At 41.4% G+C, this 24311-nt stretch overlaps 1 protein-coding gene across 8 annotated transcripts in view; it reads left to right on the top strand.

The window, feature by feature from the left end:
- Positions 1–24311, top strand: part of NALCN (sodium leak channel, non-selective) — a 197577-nt gene that overhangs the window by 118946 nt on the left and 54320 nt on the right. For all 8 annotated transcript variants that reach the window (XM_081908122.1, XM_081908125.1, XM_081908123.1 and 5 more), the window contains 3 exons: positions 4188–4379; positions 9317–9454; positions 12071–12145. In XM_081908122.1, the coding sequence (XP_081764248.1) occupies positions 4188–4379; positions 9317–9454; positions 12071–12145 (405 nt within the window). The remainder of the gene's footprint in view (positions 1–4187; positions 4380–9316; positions 9455–12070; positions 12146–24311) is intronic.

The raw sequence follows: 24311 nt of genomic DNA, 5'->3' as shown, positions 1-24311 counted from the left end.
AGCCAGGCACTGTTGGCTTTTCCTTTAACCACAGACATGCTCCGAGTCCTTCAAAACAACTGTGACCGTTTTATTTGATATTTGGAAGAAGAAGAAGAAGAAAAGGACACCTGTCTGAAAGTGCTTTAGGAATGATTCGTCAGTCAGCATCGCAGAGATCCTGGCACACCATTAAATAAAAAATGCTCCTGTTATCAAAACTGTTCTTACAGCCAGCTTCTTCATTAAATTTACTGTGTAAAGATAAAGATGCATATGTTTCTCAAACAGGAGCATCTGCCACACTGAAAGATTTAGGTCACCTTCTGCAATCCAAGTCTCCTACCGGCAAATGACAGGGGAGGTTGCAAAATGCATTACCATTTGTGCCAGTGTGACAGTTAGAAATCCACCGTATCCATGAGCAATCAAATTCCTAGGGAGTGATGTAACACATCTCTAAATCAACTGGCTCAAAAGATTATGTTCACCTAGATACTTCCGGTGGCTAGGCAAATCCTCCAACATTCTAATATTTATGGTGACAGGTCTACAATATCCCCAGCCAAGCAGCAAAGAGGTAGTTGGGAAAGGAATTCCCATGTTAAACACACCCTGATTTATCTGCCAGACCTACTTTTCACCTTCCTATGCTTCCACGCTGCGCACCAGAGACTGCAATATTTATTAGCTTTTCCTTTGTTTTCAATGCATCAGTCACTCTTGCGTACAACTAGGGCTGCCATTCACCTTGCAAATGGCAAAGAGGTATTCTTTTTTTTTACAACACAATTTGTGTGCTCTTGTGTACAAAATGGAAAAGCAGGGGGGAAATCTAGTATTCCTACTCCACACTGGGGGTTTTTATTCCTGCATGGCACGACACAGCCAAAATGTGCTTAGTTCTCCCCACTGAAATAAAAGGATTTAAAGGTGCTTAACTTTGCTTGAATTGCGCCCTGCATTACTGTGATCTGAAGTTGGAAGCTGGCATGGCCTAGTGCTGAATCATCCCAGCAATGAAAGATAGGTTTGGGTTAGCTGTGCATTCTGTGGCATTTGGACCCAGCCATTTGCTATGAAAATGCAGAAATACCGTATTTTTCGCTCCATAAGATGCGCTTTTTTCTTCCTAAAAAGTGAAGGGAAATGTCTGTGCGTCTTATGGAGCGAATGCGTGGTCCCTGGAGCCGATTTGCCCTAGGGCAAAAAGCAGATCATGCTTTTAAAAAAGGAGGAGAGGGAAGTAGGTGTGGAAACAAAGCCGCTAATCAGCAAGCGATCGGGGAGGGAGATAAGGGATGCTAGCAATAAAGGAGGCTGCCTGGGAGGGGGGAGGTAAACACAGCAACCTTGCAAAGGGGGGAAACAGGAAGACTAAATCAATGAGGAGAGAAATTAGAAGAAAAGGAGGAGCAAAAAACTGTTCCATCTAAGGAAAAGACAGTAAGGCAAACAAGAGGGAAGGGAGTGTTGAAAGGAAGCAGCTGATCGGTGGGATCGGGAGAGAGATAAGGGACGCTAGCAGAGGCTGCCTGGGAGGGGGGAGGTAAAAGCCCATGGATCCTCAGGATTTTTACATTGGGTCACCCCAAATTCACCATCAGGTCACATAGCATGTCCATGGCTACAGCCTGCACCCAAAAAATCATACATCCACTGTTTTGTTCAAAATATTTTTTCTTGTTTTCCTCCTCTAAAAACGTTGTGCATCTTATGGAGCGAAAAATACGGTAGTATTGCTCTGGATGGATAACAGTAAGATCCAGATTGCGCTAAAAGGACATTCCACCCAACCGCTCATTCATTTCCAAATAGATTCTTTTGTAAGTCAGTTCCTATGGACTATCCTGCCCAGAACAAATACCTCTAAGCATTTCTGGAAAACGGAGACCATATAGGCTGATGTATTTGAGAATGGGGAAAATAGGTGCTGTCCTGAGTTCATTGGAGAATTGGTAGGGCAAAACAATACGAAGTTAAAAATTGCAGTGAATATCACAAAGTCATATCCTGCAATGAAACGATCATTCATTCCATGGATGATCTTTAGCATCGTGAACAGTGTTGCTGTACATTTCCCCCCAACAAGGTATAAATGTTCAGGATTTAAAGCCACGGCAGCCAATGCACCAATTAAAAAAGAAAAGAAAAAAGTGTAAGCCAATCCTCACACTACCTTAATGATGCAAGCTTCACTGAACTACACAGGACTCAAAATGCCTCCATCGGATGTTCAGAGCCATATGCACATGAGTAGGGACTGGTGGAAGTAAAGAACTTTGAAGATTGCCCTGCCCTTTTCTCTCCTAATGAAAACAAATGGACTAGCAGAATAGTTCCTGGAAAGATTAATGTACTACTTAAATGTCAATTAAGGCAATTTAAGAGGGGGCAGGGGCACCTGTACCAGAACAGTTAAGTGGAAAACTGCTCAAAATCTAAAACGAAAACAAAACTTTTTTAACACCTAAGGAGGATCTACAAGAGCAGTTTCAATCCATGTTCCACCTATTCCATTTAATATTTGTAAGCAATTATTGCTGTGTGATTATTTTATATGTCCCAGGAAGGGCCATAGGTAGAGCAAATGCTTTTCATGCAGAAGCTCCTGGTTCAATCCTGGGTATCTCAAGGTAGGACTGGAAAGGTCTTGTATGAATTGCTGGAGAGCTGCTGGCAGTCACTGTTGACAAGACCAACCAATGGTCTTGCTCCGAACAAGGCACTTTCCTATGTATTTGTCCTACAATCTCAATTCTGCATAACTGCAGGGCAATGTTCCAGTGATGTTCCTTCTGTTCTGCTGGCCCCAAAAACAGCAACAAGAGGATTCTTTAGTTTCCCGGAACACTTCGTAAACATGCAAGATGTAACCAGTAGGTGTAAAAATTGGGATTTTATATCCTGGACCGAGAGCGGAAGAATGAAAGAAGGAAGAAGGTGTGCTAAAGGGAAAACTAAGCATGTGTTCCTGAAAGTTCATAGAATTATAGATTTGGAAGAGACCCCAAGGAAGGGACTCCAAGATAGCTGTACCTCTCTCCTTTCCCGCCTGTCCGCCCCACTTTACTCTAAATAGTTGTCATGGATCAGGAGGCTTGAACTGGATCAGGACCTTGGCATTGACCCTTTGTGCTACTGTCTCAGTGAGCTGCTCCGATGGAAACTTCCGTCTCAAGCCAAACAACTGCTGGTGGGCGGGGGACGTTATATAATTAAACACACAAGGACACTCTAGAACTTCGACACAATAGTTCTATGTCTTGGAAATAGTTATTTCTGAAATATTGCCAAAATGTTTAAACCCTGAGGCACCGTCCACCTCTCAGAGGAGCCGAGGCTGATTTTTGTAAATAAATACTTGCATTTAAACTGAAGATACATTTGCAAAAAAGAAAAAGAAAACTGATGTGCTCGCAGTGCAGTAACATAATCATTCTCTTTTGTACAAGTTGCTTACTGTCCGTTTTGTTTTAGTTTAAATTTTAAGGAATGACTAATATTGATCATTTTGACCACGTCAATGCTTCTGTTTGTTTTAAGGTGCAGTGTTTTTCAAATACATTGTGTGTGTGTGTGTGTGTGTGTGTGTGTGTGTGTGTGTTTTAAAAAGCTTTATACTTATATTTTTAAGTAACTGCACTAGCCATTATTAACCAGAGTATTGTGTTTTGGGGTAAAGATGGGACATTTAGGATAATATTATATGAGCCTAAAACCACATTAAACCTTGTACACACTCCCCTTGTCATAGGCAAACTCAGCCCTCCAGATATTTTGGGACTACAACTCCCATCATCCCTGACCACTGGTCCTGTTAGGGATGATGGGAGTTGTAGTCCCAAAACATCTGGAGAGCCAATTTTGCCCATGCCTGCAGTACACTGATATATGGAACTTAAGAACTGACATATGGTTTTTCAAGATCAAAGCAATGGTTAGTTGATCTGTGGTCCTGTATTTCAATACTTCTTTTTTTTTTTTTTTTGAGCCTCACTAACCCTTTTTAAATTAACGTGCTGTAACAATATGCTGTAAGAAGCTATAGAAAACCTGAAGGAAATCAATGGACCAGGACATTTGTTACTTTCCCATTCAACACATGGTACTTAATGCTAGAAGCCTACTTGAAATAGAACCTTCTGTGTTATACCCATTTGACACCCTACAGTCAGATCAATAATGTATTTCCTTTCCTCTTGCAGGTACTCAGGGTAGTTCGACTTATAAAGATTTCTCCTGCTCTGGAAGACTTTGTGTATAAGATTTTTGGACCCGGGAAAAAACTTGGGAGTTTAGTTGTATTTACTGCCAGCTTATTAATTGTAATGTCAGCAATCAGTTTGCAGATGTTCTGTTTTGTGGAAGAACTAGACAGATTTACAACATTTCCAAGGGTAAGTGTAAAACAACAACCAACCAATCAAGCAATCAGCTATGATTCTGTCGTCTTTCTTACAAATGCCTTTTTCTTTTAATTCTAGCTTTGTTAACACCAGCTGTTTGGAAGGTGTGGGTAAAGATCATGTTGTTCCTGTGTGTTGGTTGGGGGAAAATTTTGAGCATTTCTATTGCTTTGTGGAATGTACTGTGGAAAGCTGTGTAATGCCTTTTGATTATTTACTTCATTTAGTTTTTAAAACCTGTACTGCCTTCTGGACCCCAAAACAACTCTAAAAATAGCTTTACAAGTACTGCTCTGTGAGTCGTTGGGTTGTGTCCAGTGCTACACAAGCAGGCTTTACTCCCTTAATAGAACTTCTTCTTCCCTTATCCCTCTACAGCCCCTTGCACACACCCCAGATTTGCTTCAGAGGGTCCTCCAGAACTCAAGAGCAGATTTCAAAGGGTGGCATCAAGCAGGATAAAAGGAAGGGGAAGTTTCATAGTGTGAGCTGATACCAGTTCAACTAGTGCAATGCCGGTATTGGGGAAAAACCTTACATATTTATGTGCTCATTCATTTGTATGTAACATAAGATCTCTTTCACTTTTTTTCCTGCCCCTTTCTCCAGATTTTTCAGAGTAGTTCCCCAGTGATATCCCATCAGGCACTGATCATCCAGGCACTTAACTTCAGAGACAGGGACAGCAGTAGCAAGAACCAGACTGCTTTCCTTCATTTTTTGTGTAAACACAGAAGAATAAACGAGGAGAGCTGTAACTCAGGGTGAGAAATGTGTCCTTGGATAAGAATAAGAAATGCGACATCCATAGAAAGCAATCTTAGTAACTGCCACCTGTTTAGAACAAACTCTGCCGCCATCTTTGGCCCTGCACGGCCATTTTGTGCCTCTTAGGCCTCAATATTTTTCAGTCCTTCTAAGTAGGCTCTGGGGGTTGAAAATGTCAGAACCTGTAGACACTTTGCAAGACATCCAGGCCATGTTTTCACAAGCTGTCATAATTTAATGCTCCAGTCTATAGCTAAAGTGAACAAGATGCATAAAAGTTACAGATACAGTAGGTAGCCGTGTTGGTCTGCCATAGTCAAAACAAAACAAAATCCTTCCCGTAGCACCTTAAAGACCAACTAAGTTAGTTCTTGGTATGAGCTTTCGTGTGCATGCACACTTCTTCAGATACACTGAAACAGAAGTTACCAGACCCTTCTATATAATGAGAAGGTGGGGAGGGGTATTACTCAGAAGGGTGGTGGGAATGGGTGATTGGCAGATAGCTGTGATGCATAAAAGTTACAGTGAGAAGACTGGCCTGATCATGAGGTTAAATAAGATGGTGAAATCAGCTGCTATTTAGTTTGGGTTCTTTTAAAACCACTGAATGTGGTGACATGGGATTTTCCAGCCAAAGTGTTAAAATGTACTGGGATGAACAGAGAACGAGAGGTGCAGGTGATGTCAGGAAATGTTCTAGTCAGGCCCTTCCAACCAAATAAATGTCACTGATAAATAACCCATTAGCTCCCAATCTAGAAAATGTGGAATGGCAAACAGAAAAAAGGGGGAATTTTGAAATCAGACATGCCAATATAATCAAAGCCGGAAACTTCCTTAAGAGTTGTCTCAGCTAATAGAAGCTTCTGCACATATTGTGTGATGTGATGATAGATTGATACCGTGCAGCGCTAAGATGTCATACAAAGTGAATACGTGAAGTGTCCCACCCTCTTGCTGTCCTGTATTGCTTGTCACTAAGCAAGAGCAAAAGTAAAAAATGGCAGTTGCTTGCTGTCATGGTACCTTTCTTTCTGCCATTTCCCTAGATGCTGAAAAGCAAGTGTGCTGAGCCAAATGGGAACTATTGATTACTATGTCCATTAATGTCGCTGAATCAAAAGCCTAGAACTAAAAAAAAAAGGGGGGGAAGCGCTATAGGAACATTGTGGGTTTTTTGAAAGAAAGGGGAAGAAAAGGCAGACAACCTTCATTTCCTAATGCCTCCAAATTGCATGCTTTCACATGGTTACCTGACAAACAGTAAATAAGTAGAAGCTTATGGTCACTATGGTTACCGAACACAGCATTCTGTGGACCATTTTTGTCTTCTTATGTGGTCTGATAGATTTGTTTTCAGGTCAGTGTGAGCCTCTAAAATGGACTTCTTCAAGTGTGTTTCCTTCCATTTCTTGGATTTGTCATTTGCAAAGCCATGTCCAAACTAAAGAAAATATAGAACATTTTATTACCTTTAATTTTTGCAATTAAAATCGGCTGCCTTCTCTCATGAGAAATTGCATTTATTTCATAGGGTTTGGCTGGTACAGATGAGAAATTAGAGTTACAACAGTTGAGCAAAATGCTTTTTGAGGGAATACCTGCACTTATGGGGCAAGGCCCACTGCCCCTCCGGCTCTTGTGGAGACCCTCCCCAGAACCCAGAAAATGTCTTCTTTGGGCTCTGGGGAGGGTTTCCTCATGAGCCAAAAGCACAGTGAAGCTTTGCTGGGGCTCTTCAAGTGTGTCCCCACACTTTAACATGCCTAAATGGGGGGATACCTGTAACGACATCAGGCAAGATTGTATGGCATGAGACAGATTGCACTGAATGTTGTGGAATGGGAGAACTCTGTATAATGCTACCATTTCAGACCTTAATACTGGACGATGTTAACAGTGATTGATGGATGGACCAAAAATAGTGGTCTCTAATGCATTTTAGCATTGGTCGGTTTATATTGTATTTTGGAAATAGTTTCTAGTTGATTAGCAGTATCAGAATCTCTAACTAATCTTCAGAAAGGGGGGAGGGAATCAAAAGGAACTTGAAGCCTCCACCACACAGCCACACAACATGAATTAATTCAAAATCTCTCTATTTGCATAAATCTCCAGGTCTCATTTTCACAGCTGTTGGCTCTGTCAGCTAGGTAGCTGCGTTTCAGATTCATTTTAACATAAATGATAAAAAGTGTACCTTTCAACTAAAAATATCTTGCTCTGAAAGAAAGATTGCTACTTGCTGAACTTAAAATCACTGTATACTGCCTTAGCATTTTCTTTAAACTGGTGTTTTCCGATACAGAGAACTTTAATAATAGGAAAGATTTACGTGGGGTAACATTAGAACGAAGCATGTTTTAAATGGAAGGTTTGGTTTTCTCTAAAATGGAGAAGGTTGTCTAGGTTTTTTTTGTTTTAACATCACATTTGTCCTTTCTAAAATGTGATGCTGTAGAAAATGAATGCCATTTATTTGGCATTAAAAAAGAAGAGAAGAGAGGCAAGTTTCATTTTAAGTGAAACTTGCTACACTTTCTAAGCTATTGAGATATAAATGATATAGAGATGCCGAAAAGATCAAATAAACCATGAACAAGATATGTACACTGTCACCCTGACCCAGTTAAGCAGGCTTATGTCTGAATATCACTCTGGATTGGAAATTGTGGGTGTAAATTGGAAATAGATATGATACTCTTCATATGTGTATCAGGGGGAGGATGCAGCCGACCAGTGCTATTTTGCTTAGAATGAGAAACATATTCCAGTGTGTATCTGAAAGTACATCTCCCATTCATATTCCCACACAACTAGTTGCATGTTCATACCTCATGATGAGAGCTGGATCAGGGCCACTGATAGTTAAGAGCTTATTTGAATGTAGCCTTTATGCAAATGAATGGGTATAAGAAAGCTGAAGGAGACATATCTGAGGAAATCTACAAGTGATGAAACTTCAACATATTGGACATATTTATTTTTTAGCATTTATTGAAAAATTCATATAAATTCTTCCCTCATAAGATATATCAAGGCAGTATACATAATACAGAATACAACAAGATCAGTAAAAGTATCAATAGAAGCATAATGATAAACTGATAAAAAAGCAATAGATACAGCTCCTGCAGAACCGCTACTTGTAGGGAGTTCTAGAGTGCAGGGTCTGCTGGGCTAAAGGCTTGAGTTCTGTTGTTGTTGTTGTTGTTTAGTCCTTTAGTCGTGTCTGACTCTTCATGACCCTATGGACCAGAGCACGCCAGGCACTCCTGTCTTCCACTGCCTCCCACAGTTTGGTCAAACTCATGCTGGTAGCTTCGAGAACACTATCCAACCATCTCATCCTCTGTTGTCCCCTTCTCCTTGTGCCCTCCATCTTTCCCAACATCAGGGTCTTTTCCAAAGAGTCTTCTCTTCTCATGAGGTGGCGAAATATTGGAGCCTCAGCTTCAGGATCTGTCCTTCCAGTGAGCACTCAGGGCTGATTTCCTTGAGAATGGATAGGTTTGATCTTCTTGCAGTCCATGGGACTCTCAAGAGTCTCCTCCAGCACCATAATTCAAAAGCATCAATTCTTCGGCAATCAGCCTTCTTTATGGTCCAGCTCTCACTTCCATACATCACTACTGGGGAAACCACAGTTTTAACTATACGGACCTTGAGTCCTAGGGAAGACCTAATGCAGTGGCGTAGACAGAAAGGGGATAGGTGCTTAAAGGTGGCATTTAAAAAGAGCTTACAGTTCAGCTACTCATGTGCAGTGTTGTTCCTTGGGTTTTTATGGAGTGATTCAGCCCACCTTTCCTTTCAACCATATGTTTGATTCTGAGGGTGAGGAAAAACCAGCATGCATACAGAATTATCATGTGCTCTGGGTGAAAATGCATGCCTGTGATATCACAACAGCATATAGGAGTAGACTAAGGTAGCTGGGAATCTTAGCAAGCCGAACTCCGAGGTACTGAAAACAGTCTTATAGTGACCCATTGCATTTTTACAAGCAGGAAACCAAACTCCACCCACATTTTAGCTAGCAAGGTTATGATTGCTGCATGCAATTGCTGACACGGATATTGAGTTCAGGATATTATTCGCTTGTTTCGATAAAGTGTGCCCAACTGAGCTTTGTGTTTGATTATGTTCTCTTTCAGGCTTTTATGTCCATGTTCCAGATCCTTACACAGGAAGGATGGGTAGATGTCATGGATCAAACTCTTAATGCTGTCGGGCATATGTGGGCACCTGTTGTCGCTATCTACTTCATACTTTATCATCTTTTTGCTACCCTGGTATGTTGTATGCCTTGCTGTTTCATGTATTTACTTTTCTGAAATGTTGCTCGTGTTCATATGTGGATGAAACGAGGCACAGGAGAAATCAGATTTTACAACTGTCTGAGGAAGCTGCCTTGTATCGAGTCAGACTACTGGTCGATCCAGCTCAGTATTGTCTCCCGCGAGTGCTTCTCTCTCTATTCCTGCATCCCCTTTAACTCAACTAGCATGGGATGGGAGTAAGCAATAGCCAGTATAGCATCTACTTTTGCCCTGCATTGCTTTCCTGTAGCATATTGGTTTTGGTATGGAAGCACTCACAGGTAGCACAGTAAACTAGGAACACTGAATGGCAAATGAGTGTCCAGCATGGTTTCGCAGGTGGAAGCTTGCCCCTCTGTGTCTAGATTTCCCCTGTTTAATTATTTGATGGAACCTGAAGTTCAGCCCTGCAGCTTATGGCGGCCAGTCTTTGCACTAGCACAGGAAGTTGTTTGTAAACCACGACCATACTCCTTTTCATAATATAATATTGCAGATGCTACCTACAATCATGAAATCACAGAATTGTGGAGTTGGGAAGAGATCCCAGGTGTCATCTAGTCCAGCTCCCAGCAATGCAGGAATGCTGCCCCCAGTCATCACTGGGTGGACTCGAACCACCAACCTTCTTGTTAACAGACCCATTGCTCTGCAGGAGAAGACAGGGTACCTGTCGCAGTTCACAATGAAATCGGGGACTACAGTGAAGCAGAAACCTACACCGATCAATCACTGTACTTTCTCTCTAGCTGTCATGATTCACAGATTATGGTCACTGGTGACCTCAAGCCTTATTGCAATGCGCTCCATGTGGAACTACCCTTGGGCCCAGCAGAGCAGTTTTTCAGGGATCTCAAAGTTCCTAAATAAATCCTATACCCTATCCCCTACCCAGGTTCCTAAGAATAACTGGTTGGTTCCACTCCAACAGAACTCTAGAGTGGTTTAAAGAAGTTGGTTGTCTTTTGCAATTCATTTCACAATGAAGGAGATGGACCTTTTATGAAACTCACCACTGCTGCATGGTGGAGTGACGGTTCCTTTCCCTCCCTCGTTCAGATAGTGCAGACCCTACATCTGGAATGCATATTGAGTTTTCATAGTATAGTCCACCTCCCCCCCCTAAACCCCCCCCACACACACACTGCAAGACGATGCAATTGCAGTGAGATTTGCCACTTCTCTATTACATTTGTATAGTGGAACAGAACCAACCCCACCACACTACTACGGGGGGTTCAGTTTATTTCCACTGCTTAAAAAAGAGGGGAAGAAGGGGAGTGAAGCCCTAAGAATATATGGTGACACAATGACAAGTGGATAAAAGAGCAGGAAAATGTTGCAGTAAATGAGAATGAGAAGGCGGGTTAAAGCTCAAAAGTGCTAATTGTATGCACTTGGAGCTGGATCTGTAGAGAGCTGGAGAGAAATGAATAGCTTTCACAGCAGAAGCTGGAATGGAGTTTAGGCTTGAAAAACAAAAACTGTGTTCAGAGTGAAGTCTATTATTAAAATCTAGAAGGGAATGGAAGAAGTTAAACAAATAATAAGCTGAGGTTTAACTGTTCTTTTGTGATAATGTTCTAGATTTGTTTTTGACATTCGGTAAAAAAATCTCCATTGTGTGTCTATCATTCTCAGCTGTAGAGACTGGAAATAACCACAGATTAAACTGCAGTGTATTTCATGGCTACTGCACAATTCCTTGATAATATCAGGCACAGCTTTTCAATATAATTCTAGCTAGGGCCACAGTCTGAAACAGAGTTGAGCTAAATATTTACATTTTTGTAAAAAAAAATGCAGTCCAAAATGTTCCATAATTGCTATTTTATTGTATTTAATAGCATTTCTATTATTAAACCCAGTCAGATGGGTAAGGTATAATGATGATGATGATGATGATGATAATTGTTATTGTTATTAAATTTGAGCACCATTTGGTGGCAAGGAAGAGCAATTTTTTCATAAATGCACATCTTTTAGCATACTTTTTTTTTTAGTTGCCCATGATATCCTTTAGAGCAGACATTGTGAATTGGATGCATGGTGACTTGGTGGTTCCAGTCCCTTGTAAAGAGCCAACTCCAGAAAATGGTGCTGGTTAATAAGCCAATTAATTAGTACAATCCATCTCCATCTTGGGGGTATCTCCATAGAGCTCATTTCTCCTCAGCCCATGCAGGCATCACAGCAGAGCCATTTGGGGACTGACAAGTCCATGCAAACCATCCATGTCCTATATATTGAACTCCATGCAGATCTCTCTCCAAACAGGTACTTTGCCCTTGTAAGGATTCGGCCATTATCATTATCATCATCATCATCATCATCATCATTATATTTGCACTTACTGGTTGACTTTCCTTACAAAACATAACCCAAAACAGACCTTAGAGGTAAAGTGTGAAACCAAACACTGCAAAATGTAATGTACATAAAATAAATCTTACTTCTGTGATTGACACACCCAGGATCCAAGAGAAAAGGAACTTTGTCACTGACAAAGTTATTTTTTCTATTTGGTAGAGGGAGGCTTTCATTATCTGCTTCTAATATTGGGCTCTGTTTTTTGAAATCCTTTTGTAGATTCTGCTGAGTTTGTTTGTTGCTGTTATTTTGGACAACTTGGAACTTGATGAAGATCTAAAGAAACTTAAGCAAGTAAGCTTTTTCATGTTGGATATTAATTGCAACAAAGCAATATTGTGCCCTCATTTTTCTAGGAAAATGCAGATGTCAACCACCTTTTCGAGAATGTGAACTAATTAAAATGCCTATATAGTTTACTTTCTGCTTGCCTGACAGAATGCTCTCCCCTTCCCTCCCCTGTGTACTGTTTTGGGAGTTTTCCTGACTCTCCAGAGCAGATTTAGGGGAGCTGGGGGGGCCAGGGAAGGGGGAAGGGGGAAAGGCCTGTTGCGCTAGCTGGAATCCTTGTGTTGGGTTTGCTGAGTCCCATCCTAGGTCCTGATGCACTCCATTTTGACGCAAAAGAGGACATCACGCTGAATGGTAATTTGGGAGAGGCAATGTAAAAACAATGGACCCAATCAAGAAGATGTCCACTGAGCAAAGGATGGCACTAGGATGATAAAGCTGGAACTCCCTGTACACAGAGCAATACATGCTGGAATGTGTGTGGAGGATACAAAACATGGCTGTTTCATGCCTTATTTTTATTAATCATCTGTAAGTAAAATCTAGAAACTTGTTTCTGAACTTAGCAGATGCACTCTTTACTCAACACCATCACCATGCAGAAAGTTGCACATGCAAAGCTGCGTACCATTAATATTTTTATCAATATGCTTCTGTTGCCATACCAGCAATGAAAGCAGTCATGGCACTACACTTAGTTTACAGCGGTGTGTAAAATGTGTGTAAAAGAGCGTATTGTGAACCTCCTTGCAAATTCAGTAGTACTATGCAAATAGCTCAGAAGTGTCTATTCAATGCTATCTTGTTCTGTGACTTAAATTGTCCCTCTCTTTCTCTATATAAAATAAGTTCCTTTTAATATGTTTTGTTATCCATTTTATGCAACTTTACACATGATATTATTCTGTTGTTCATTCTGTGTCCCATGGAAATCCATAAGTCTGAGGGTATTTAAGCCATTCTATCAGGTGGAAATATAAGTACCTTGATAGTATTGGGGGAATTTGATTTATACAATCTTCCTTATATATATAAAAAATTCCTAATAATAATAATGCATCTGATGCTATACTCCTTAGCAGCCATGTAAAGGGAATAGATATATTGATACATGTTTGTGTTTGAGGTTACATGGCAATGAATGGAAATTGTACAGCCTGTGAGAATTCAATTAAAATGTATGCAGAATAAGCACAGTGACTTCTCAATGGCAGATTCAGGTAGGTAGCCATGTTGGTGGTGTTACTGGACAATTTTTTTTATTTTTCTCAAGGGCAGTATTAGATGATAACACAATCATCTTAGCATTGCTGAGTAAATTAAAACACCAAGTAGGACAGGGAAAACGGCTGATATCCAGTGTTAGTCATAACCAGATTAGACCTATTGAAAACAATGAAATGAATTGATTTCAGTGGGTCTACTCTGACTGAGTTGGTTGTCACCCATTGTCTTTATTGAGGCCCAAATGAATAGAACTGAACTTCCTGATAAGCTGCAATTTCATGCGGGAGTCTATCTTTGAAGTCATGCAGTTCAAGAATGACTGTCTTAATGCCAGTGACAGAGTGGCCTGGTAGGTTAGAAAGTTTTCTTATTTCTGTGTGTTGCCATTTATGGTATCAGATTTGTGTGCATTCATTCTTTTGTATAGGGTCTGCCCTATTGGTCCTATGTACAACACAGAAGGTTGTTGCTAGCGGTTGATAGCATAAAACACATTAAAAGGTGAACAAGTGAATGAGCCCTTGATGTTGCAACTCACATTGTTAGTAACTGCAATAGGTTTGCCTGAGTGGATATGGGGACAGAGCAGACACCTAGGTTTGTTGCAGGAACTGGCCCCTGTGCATGCTGCTGCTGCTGACTAGCAGTTTTAGGTTGTTGTTGTTTAGTCATTTAGTCGTGTCCGACTCTTCGTGACCCCATGGACCAGAGCACGCCAGGCACTCCTGTCTTCCACTGCCTCCTGCAGTTTAGTCAAACTCATGCTGGTACCTTCGAGAACACTATCCCATCATATCGTCCTCTGTCGTCCCCTTCTCCTTGTTCCCTCTATCTTTCCCAACATCAGGGTCTTTTCCAGGGAGTCTTCTCTTCTCATGAGGTGGCCAAAGTATTGGAGTCTCAGCTTCAGGATCTGTCCTTCCAGTGAGCACTCAGGGCTGATTTCCTTCAGAATGGATAGGTTTGATCTTCTTGCAGTGCATGGGACTCTCAAGAGTCTCCTCCAGCACCATAATTCAAAAGCATAAATTCTTCGGCAATCAGCCTTCTTTATGGTCCAGCTCTCACTTCCATACATTACTACTGGGAAAACCATAGCTTTAACTATATGGACCTTTGTCGGCAAGGTTATGTCTCTGCTTTTTAAGATGCTGTCTAGGTTTGTCATTGCTTTTCTTCCAAGAAGCAGGTGTCTTTTAATTTCGTGACTGCTGTCACCATCTGCAGTGATCATGGAGCCCAAGGAAGTAAAATCTTTCACTGCCTCCATTTCTTCCCCTTCTATTTGCCAGGAGGTGATGGGACCAGTGGCCATGATCTTTGTTTTTTTTTATGTTGAGCTTCAGACCATATTTTGCGCTCTCCTCTTTCACCCTCATTAAAAGGTTCTTTAATTCCTCCTCTCTTTCTGCCATCAATGTTGTGTCATCTGCATATCTGAGGTTGTTGATATTTCTTCCGGCAATCTTAATTCCGGCTTCGGATTCATCCAGCCCAGCCTTTCACATGATGAGCAGGGAGACAATATACAGCCTTGTCGTACTCCTGCTGTAAACCACTGTTTCCCAAACTTGGGTCTCTATTTTTTGGACTACGATTCCCACCAACCCTGACCACTGGTCCTGCTAGCTAGGGATGATGGGAGCTGTAATCCAAAAGCAGCTGGAGACCCAAGTTGGTGCAAACCTTTTAGTTATTAGTCTCTGTCCAATGGAGCAGTTGTATTGCAAATCTGGCTTTTTTCTACATTCCACCCATAATGTAATTAACATCATATCTGGAAATTTCCATTAAAAGGCATGCTTAGAAAGAAAGAAGTTAAGAAATTGCTACTTTGAAATGGAAGATTGTCCAGACGATTAAGTGACACAGTGAGAAAAGGTTTTCCCTTGAGGTAAATATGATGGAATTCCTGGCTTTGTGCTGATTGCAGTTGTGAACTGTTCTACTGAAATATTGGTTTTCTTATCATGGTAGATAAAGCAGAAAGAAGGGGATGTGGTTTCGTTTTGTTTTTTAATTCGGTGACTTTTTGACTTCTCCATTATAAGTTGGCCACAAGAACAAGAGAAACACTGTGGTGTTATTGTTGCTTTTCCCTTCATGCCCATTTTCTTAATGGAAATGGCTTTTGTATCATTGTAGGGGAAAATACTATTCCCCATCTGTAATTAAAAAGCTAAATGGAACTCCAGGAGATAGCCGGCTAATTTGCTGTGTGCTGATTCCTCAGAAGTGCCTTGCGCATACCAATTCAAGCTGCACCACCTTGTACAGAATGCAGTTTGTCTGTTTGTTTTCATTTCCATCTGCTGTGGCCACAAAGATTGAGGCAAAAGCATTGTGGCGGTTGGACTAGATGACTCTCAGGGTCCCTTCCAACTCTATAATTACATGAATTAATGACTGCTGGGAAGGAATGCCTTCTAATTAGCAAAAAAAATTTGCTATTCGTTGTTTCCAGGGAGATGACCTGCACTACAGTTCTGTGGTGGTTCTCCGAAGGAGATGTCGAGCACCACAGAATTAGCCAAGTTCAACTACCCACTAATGAAAAACATACAAAAATGGCAGTCCTACTTGAAAGCCCTTGCTGTTTGAGTAACATTGTGGGCGCTTAGCAGTCACTGAAAAAATATGAAGTGGTGGCCCAGGGTCAAGTACAATGTTTAGCAGAGAGCAGGAAGTAAGGACTTGTGTTAGATACTTCAGATTAAGTATTAACAATTACTTGGCACACACACCTTCTGAATATATGTTCTGTTCTCTGTGGCCTACATATTGTGATAGTAAGTTAGAAGCACCATGTGCTGCTACTACTAAACAGAGAACTGGGGGGGAGGGGAGATGCTGACAGGAGCTTTCTGGTTTGGGATAAATGACTACTTTATCTAATGGAACTTGGCTTGTCAGACTCTTCCTATAGGATGAAAGAAGCAGGAAAACTGTGATTTAAGAGGAAGTAGGAGGGAAGGTAACCCCAATACTGTCCCATGTCCCTTCATCCAGATGTGGTTAGTAAACACATAGAGTTGTGGACTCTTGCTATTGTCACTGCAGTGACCAATTCCCTGTTTTTAAAGGTATTTCCTTCCAACTGGCTATATGAAACATTCTCCCTCTCCTTCTTTAATTGATTTTGGCCGAAATGTTTCTACATTTTAAGTGTGTCATCCAGGTTTTCCTTGTTGACTTGTGCCCACCTATCTCTTTGTATAGCACATTTATTTATGAACTCCTACAGAAGGAACTCCCCTTTTGTAGCCCAATCCCAGCTATTGTTATTTGGAAAGTCTGACTGATTTTAACTCTGCTTATTTTCACATAAGTAGAGGAGTTCAGCCTCAGCCTAGCACAAACAGTTCACAAAATGCAAAATGCAGCTGTGGTCACAGTCCATTTCTGCAGCATCCAGCTTTGCTTTGCTTTTTTAAGTAAGCCATTTTCTAATATCTCCCCCCCCTCTCTCTCTATATATATATATATACTGTGTGTTCTGACATTTATCCTCCATAAATGGTGAAGACTTTTCTTTCACAAATGCTCATTTCACAATCTTGGGAAGTTGATTTCAATTGCATAGTGGTATTTATGAATCCGATATGAAAAATGTAAGAAATTCATTCAATAATCATGACTGTAGTCTTTCAGTTTACTGGCAAAATTAGCAATATATCTGATCTCATTCTCTGTGGGAAGATTTTTTTTTCCATTTACTTTTTTATTTATCACATTTATATATCTCCATATCATTCGACTTATAAAAATGCAAGTAACTTATATTGCAGAAGCTTTCTAAATATCTGTTACAAACAGGAAAGCAAATAATGATGTTTCATGGTGATTTTTTAATTTTATTTTGTTGAAATCAGTGGAGAAATTCCCATTGACTTAATAGGAACAGAATTGTACACTTTGGAGTTTATATCCCCAGGAGAGGAGTTTGTTGTCAGTATCTTATTGTTTTTTAACTCACTTTTTAGGACCTCATTTCCTTTTAGAGAAAAGCACACAAAATATTTCATTAAAATTAAAAGAGTTCAGCTGAAGTCTTCGTCAGTTGAAAGAGAAAACATGCCTGTTGCTAATATTATAGCTGGCCTTATTTTGGCTGGAAGCCTCAAGAGGACTGTAATAGGAATGGAATGGAAACATTGCATGATAATGAGTGTCAACATTTGCAGAGATTCTGTATTCTTAAAGAGCCATAGAGCCGGATGAAAAGATACTGCATCTTGTACCCAATGTGCGTCAGAGAGTAGCTAAAGTGATGTCTACAAGACATTGGGGTTTGTCCTAGAGAGCTCTGAAATGCAGAAGGCAGAACTGACAGGGGTTGGGGGACATAGGAGTCAACTCCTAGGGGCTGAGGTCCCTTCATCCCCTCAATAAAATACTTGAAGGTGATAGCCCCCCTCCCCAAGTTGCCCTTCAAATGTCATGTGTGATAGATTATTTTATTCAAGTTGGCACCCCTGTTGGGGGTTATTGAGAAAACTCTGTATAGTGGGGTAAAGAAACTCAGATACTAAAAGGTGGTAGACCTCAATGGAGGCTGCTCCATCGGGCAGAATGGGACACTGCCCAACCATCTTCAGGCTGCCCACTTGTGGACATGGTTTCTACATACGCTTGCTGTATGCCAAAACGTTTGCAGGATTTGGGGGGTGGCATGGTGTGGTGCTGCTACAGAGCCACCTTCCGAGCTGCAGCATTGCTGCCACATACCTAGATGGTTTCAGGGGTAGCAAGAAGGAAACGCTCTTGCGGGATCGCCAGGTTGGCTCTGCCATTATTTTTACACAGCCTCAACCTCGCCCCTGCACTGTGTCCCATAAATGGCAGCAACACCACCATTGGAATGGTGGGTCTTTCCTCCATTATGCTGGCCGCTCCTGGACATTGTGTTCTGGACGGAAAATATATGGCAAATCTTACTTACTCCTACCACACATAGAAAGTTTGCCTGTCTGTCTTCATAACATGCAGGGATGCGGGTGGCGCAGTGGGTTAAACCACAGAGCCTAGGACTTGCCGATCAGAAGGTTGGCGGTTTGAATCCCCGCGATGGGGTGAGCTCCCATTGCTCAGTCCCAGCTCCTGCCCACCTAGCAGTTCGAAAGCACGTCAAAGTGCAAGTAGATAAATAGGTATCGCTCCAGCGGGAAGATAAATGGCGTTTCCGTGCACTGCTCTGGTTTGCCAGAAGCAGCTTAGTCATGCTGGCCACATGACCCGGAAACTGTACACCGGCTCCCTCAGCCAATAAAGCGAAATGAGCACCGCAACCCCAGAGTCGGTCACGACTGGACCTAATGGTCAGGGGTCCCTTTACCTTTACCTTCATAACATGGTCAAAACTAGAGAAATGTCCAAACATACATAGGATTGCACTATTAGTTATAAAGTGATCGCAATGTAAGTGGGACGCTTACTGTCACCATTTTGTCCTACTCAGTTTACTCTAAAGAATTCACAAACACTAACCCTTCCCCAAACCTCTCATCATACATAGACACTCTAGCCTAACCTGTAGGTGCTGGAGTGGGGTGGGGGTTTTCTGAGCAGACTTAAGCATTTGGAATGCATGGATAAAAACCATGAAAATCATTCCTGTGTCCCATAGAAAACCCTTAATAAAACTGGGAAGGGTTCCCCAGATCTCCTGAGTCATAAGCTAGCTCTTCTGTTCCTTTATGATTCCTGCATCTCACATTCTGTTCAGTTTATGCTTTCAAAGGAATATTCTCTTGGGAGAGATCAGTTCCCTCTCACAACTTCACACATCTGCCAATCTCTCTCTTCCCACTGCATATTTATGACTCGACTGCAGATGTTCATTACTGAAAACAATTTTGCAACTGATGTGCTATGCTACCTATGACCATACGTTTCCTCAGAGGACTTGAATATTTGCTGCAAATGTATTGTTTGAAATGAATGAAAAGCTCTGCCTGTCACCAATTCGTGTACCTGTCATTTTTCTCTGTGTTCATGTGCGTCGGGGAACAGTTTGCCCCATTTGGCTAATAAATTTGGGGGTTTTTTCACCCTCAAACAAAGATAAGATGCTACAGACCTGCCTTTCCCCACTACTGCTGTTATCTTTTAAAGTCTTATGATTGCTTTCTTTGCTTTCCTGATTATTGTACCATGTTGAAAATTGGCTTGTAATTATTCTGTGCTCCAACATTGTGTAGGATTGAGCATGAGGCTCTGTTCACCAGTGCAATGTCACAGCAGGTGAAAGCGCATCACAGCCATCAATAATAAGGTGCCTTCCAACTATGCCCGTTTGGTATTTCACTCCCTCTAAATAGCAAACTCATTTCGTGAATGCCAACAACCAGGCAGCCCAATGGGGGCCACGGAGGGAAAACAAGGAATATATAAACATGCTCAGAGGTGACCTGAAGTTTGCGGAACTACAAAAATCTTTAATAAACAGGCCCCACTGCTTTCAGATGGCAGACAGGCAGACAAAGGAAAGTAGCTGAGAGTGAAAGTGAGGAATAAAAAAGACGAAGGGTAAAAATAGGGAGGGCCTTATATCCAGTGCTATTTTTCTAGAAAAAGAGGTGCCGAAACTCACCTTGAACGCCTCCCTGGTTCTCTTATAATGGCAATGGCGCCCACCTGAGAGGTGCCGGAACGGAGTTCCGGTAGAAAAAGAAAAGAGCCCTGCTTGTATATATGTGTTTCTTCCTCTGATGGCCTTTGCTCCATTCCTCTTTCCTCCTCCATGAGAATCAAGGTAAAGAGGATGAAGAGACATATAGACAAAAGCAACTATTAGACAGGCTCACTTCCATCCATATCACAACGCATCCAAAGAGTTAGAAGTGTGCTCCGTCATCTCATGGAGGTCTATGCTATTTCCTCTTCAGGCTGTAATCCTATACAGTGGTACCTCAGGTTACATACGCTTCAGGTTGCATGTGCTTCAGGTTACAGACTCCGCTAACCCAGAAATAGTACCTCAGGTTAAGAACTTTGCTTCAGGATGAGAACGGAAATCGTGCTCTGGCGGCGCGGCAGCAGCAGGAGGCCCCATTAGCTAAAGTGGTGCTTCAGGTTAAGAAAAGTTTCAGGTTAAGAACAAACCTCCGGAATGAATTCAGTACCTAACCCGAGGTACCACTGTATCCTACTACCTAGGAAATAAGCCCAAACAGAATTTAGTGGGAATTACTCACGCTCATTCATGTATAATATTACATTCTCAGTGTATGAAGTCAATGAAGCAAATGAGTTGCTTTGGAACTCAGTGATATGGAAAATAATTTTATGCATGGCAAGCCTACCTCTTATCTTAGTGGTAGAGTTACACATTTCTTGGCTACCCCTGGGTGTAAGGGACGGGAAAGCTTTTGCTAATAATTATTCATGATAATTAAGCACTTTTCAGGACATGGAGTGCCTTACAATTCTTTGCTCAACCTTGAAAGCAGCCTGGAGGCATTCAACACAGTGTGAATGGCTTTAGAAACATTATGGTCTTCCCTCTCACAATATAAGTTGTGGTGCTACTGTTGTGCCTCTTCCAGGATGCTTTTCTACAATGTGGGCAAACATTGAATAGCGCTCCCTTAAAAGAAGGCATATAATACAAGTTGCATCCATTGTTCTAAGAGCATGATAATTTATGGGAAGCAAAGCTGCCCAAGAAATGCTGAGTTTAAGCCATATATGACCAAATCTTCCAAAACAAAATTATTATGCCCAACTCAAAATGTAAATGAGTGTTTAAAGAGCACTTCTCTATAAACTATCAATTTGTGCACACGAGTAATGCTCTTCTGGAGAGAAGCTGCAAAATTAAAGCAAAACATACAGATTTATTGAGGGGGGGAAGAATCGCAACATGTTTTTCAAAAGAATAATTTCTTTTCATTACATACTTGGGAAGTACCAAATATCCTACTTTTGCTACTGTAGGTGTCCAAAAAAGTCAGGCTGACAGTATGGAACATGAACTCTTAAGTATTTCGACATTTATAATAATGATATTCTCTTCCCTTCCTGGCCTCAACCTTGGCATTTTGTCATTTCATTAAAACACTCTCCAGGTGTTAAAATACGTGCAGAGATCAGTATAAGAGATTTGCTGTTGCTCTCTCAATTGTTGTTGTATGTGGTTTCTGATGGCAGTGCAAAAAGCCATAATAGCGTTAGATAAAAAATGTTCTTTTACACTGCTTTTTTATATATATATTTTAAAAAGCTAGTGAAAGAACATGCTATTTTTATAAATGCTGCTAGACATTCCTGCTGCTGCTGCTGCTGGATTTTTTATGTGATTGTATACAGAGTAAATGAAGACACTATGTGAGATCACAGCTTCCTATTTTCTTGTTCTTTAAGCGTTTTCTTGCTAATCCTATCCTATATGCCATAAATTTAAATTTTCTGGGCTTTAATTTGTTCACCAGGATGCTTTTGCACTGGAAACAAATCATGATCACACTTAAAGGTAAAAATGGCAAATTCAGTAAGGGCAGAGCAATCCAAAGCACCCTTATGCCAGGCTGGTGGGGGGCAGGGGGGGCACTTGATTAGGCAGAGGGGCTCCTCCACCCAGCTATCCCAGCTAAGCCAGTTGGCCTCCAACCAAGCCAGAGTGATGCAGGTATCACTCCATCACTGACCTCTACGTTTTGCCTGATGAACATACAGGTGGGTGGGAATATGGTTGGTGGGCTGCCTACTGATGGCAGCCACTGAAAGTCCCCCCAAATGGCTCATTCTCTAGGCAAAGAAGGCCTGAACCAGCCCAGGATTCACTAGACCCTCATCCATTCTCACTGTCATTGTGCAGTTGTCCTGCCCCCTCCCCTCCACCTTATGCTGCAGCCAGTTATGGACAAATAACACTACTATAGTGGCATCTACTGGTGCTTCTGGGATTGATTTCGGAGAGAATGGTGTGAGAAAACACGCTGCAGTCCTTTGCTCAAAGATCTCAGCCTGCTCTGTTAGTATTTCATGCCTCCGATGCTGCAGATGTGATTGGTGTAATTGACATGCCTGTCTGGGAGAGTGTGTGGGAACGGAAGACAGTCTTATCTTTTCCGCTGTGTGTACTGTTACACTGTAGTTTTGCTTTTGCCCTGTCTGTGCTCTCGGAGCTGGAGAGAAAGGATGCAATGATTTTTTTGTATGTAGTGTGTAAATAAATACGTAGATTGGCTCTACGATGTCTTGTTCTTCTTGCTGTGTTACGCCAGCAGATTAGTGTGCATAAATCAGTTGGTATATATCGCTGAAGCGCACTGGAGAAGAAGGGGGATGCCTTTTCCAGAACTGCGCATACTGGAGGAAGCTTGGAGTTCGGGGGCTGCAGGGGCACCCCAGGGCGTTTTTACAATATCTCCCCTCCACCTTATTCTGCAGCCAGTTATGGACACAAACACTATTGTAGTGGCATCTACTGGTGCTTCTGGGATCGATTTTGGAGAGAATGGTGTGAGAAAACATGCTGCAGTCCTCTGCTCAAAGATCTCATCCTTTTCTGTGCCTTTATGGGAGATAAACTGGGTGGGGAATTAGGACAGTGTGATAGGGCAGTAGCTCAGTGATACAGGGTGTGCTTCACATGCAGAAGGTCCCTAGGGCCAATGCCTGATACCTCTAGTTAAAAGGTGATAGGAAAGTGCCTTGAGAGCTGCTGCTAGCCAGAGTAAACAATACTGGGTTAGGCAGACAAATAGTCTAAGATGGAATAAGGTAGCTCCTGCATTTCCCGTTCAACTGATGTGAGAACACCTGCACATTATCCTGAACTTTCTGAAGAATATCAGTCAAAAGCACTTGCTGGGAGCCATAAGAGATTGAGAAAAGGGGAACTGAGAAAAGCCCTGCCACCCCCGCAACTTCAGTACATCCTGCCTAATGCCAACACAGCTTTCCTTATAGTAAAAATCCTGAATTGGAAGAGGTGTTTTGTTAGTGGTAGGAAGAACTGGGTGTCAATAAAGGTAATTTTAATTATGGCATTGACTTGTAGTGTTGCAGCTGAAAAGAGAAAAATGAAGTTGAAGTTGAAAAGAGAAAGGAGAGGTTACTAACTCGTCTGATTTGCTTCCCTCTCTCACCTAGTCCTAGTACTGTGTACTAAAATGAATCTACTATATAAATGAATCTACTATATATAAATCTATATAAATTCAAGTTTTTCTCCGGCAAGTTTACACCCAGATACTTAACTTTTTTTACAAAGACTAGGCGAATCTACTGAGTATATTAAAATGGAAAACTGCCTTACATAACTACGTGATAAACACCCTCATAATTATATATGGGTGGAGTATTTATCTTCCATTATCCCTTCCCCACCAACACACACACTGACCTCCTTCTCTCCATTACTCCAGGAAGAACAGCTAAGAAGCCAAAAGCAAATTCCGATTTCATATCTAGCTTTCAGCATTTGCTAGTACATGTATCCTTAAAAAAAAATCATTGGACTCTTTAGCAAAGAGGAAATTGTTGTGCTAAAAGCTGTTTCTAATTAAAATACGCAATGCATACCTACCGGTATTTCGTAGGGAAGTAATTTTACAGTTTGTTTCTCTTCACTAATACAAACAAGATGTCTGCGAAAGTTCAACCAGTGCCTTGAAGGTAGTTTAAAATTCCTGAAATGTGCTACATTCTATTTTGCTCTAAAAATAACATGTGAGTCCTGGCAGAACGAGATACCCTCTAGGCTAGTAGCATAAGCAGTGTATTTCAGGGCAAAACACCACCAATCAAAATGTCATAAGCAGCTCTTCACTTTTCCCCTTTCCTTCCTAACTTGATTCTGATGTTATTTGATAAGAAGGGAACGGGCAACAGAGACATTTTGCGAGCCACTAGACTTGTATGTTTTTCAGCTGTACGCTTTCCATTTATTAATTCTTAAATGTTATGTTGATATTTTGTCTGCTTTTAAGCCCAG

Source organism: Podarcis melisellensis (genome assembly GCF_964234715.1).
Source record: "Podarcis melisellensis genome assembly, chromosome: 4".
NCBI classification, from domain to species: domain Eukaryota; kingdom Metazoa; phylum Chordata; class Lepidosauria; order Squamata; family Lacertidae; genus Podarcis; species Podarcis melisellensis.
The sequence above is the reverse complement of the archived record's forward strand: the minus strand, read 5'-3'. Positions and strand labels throughout refer to the sequence as shown.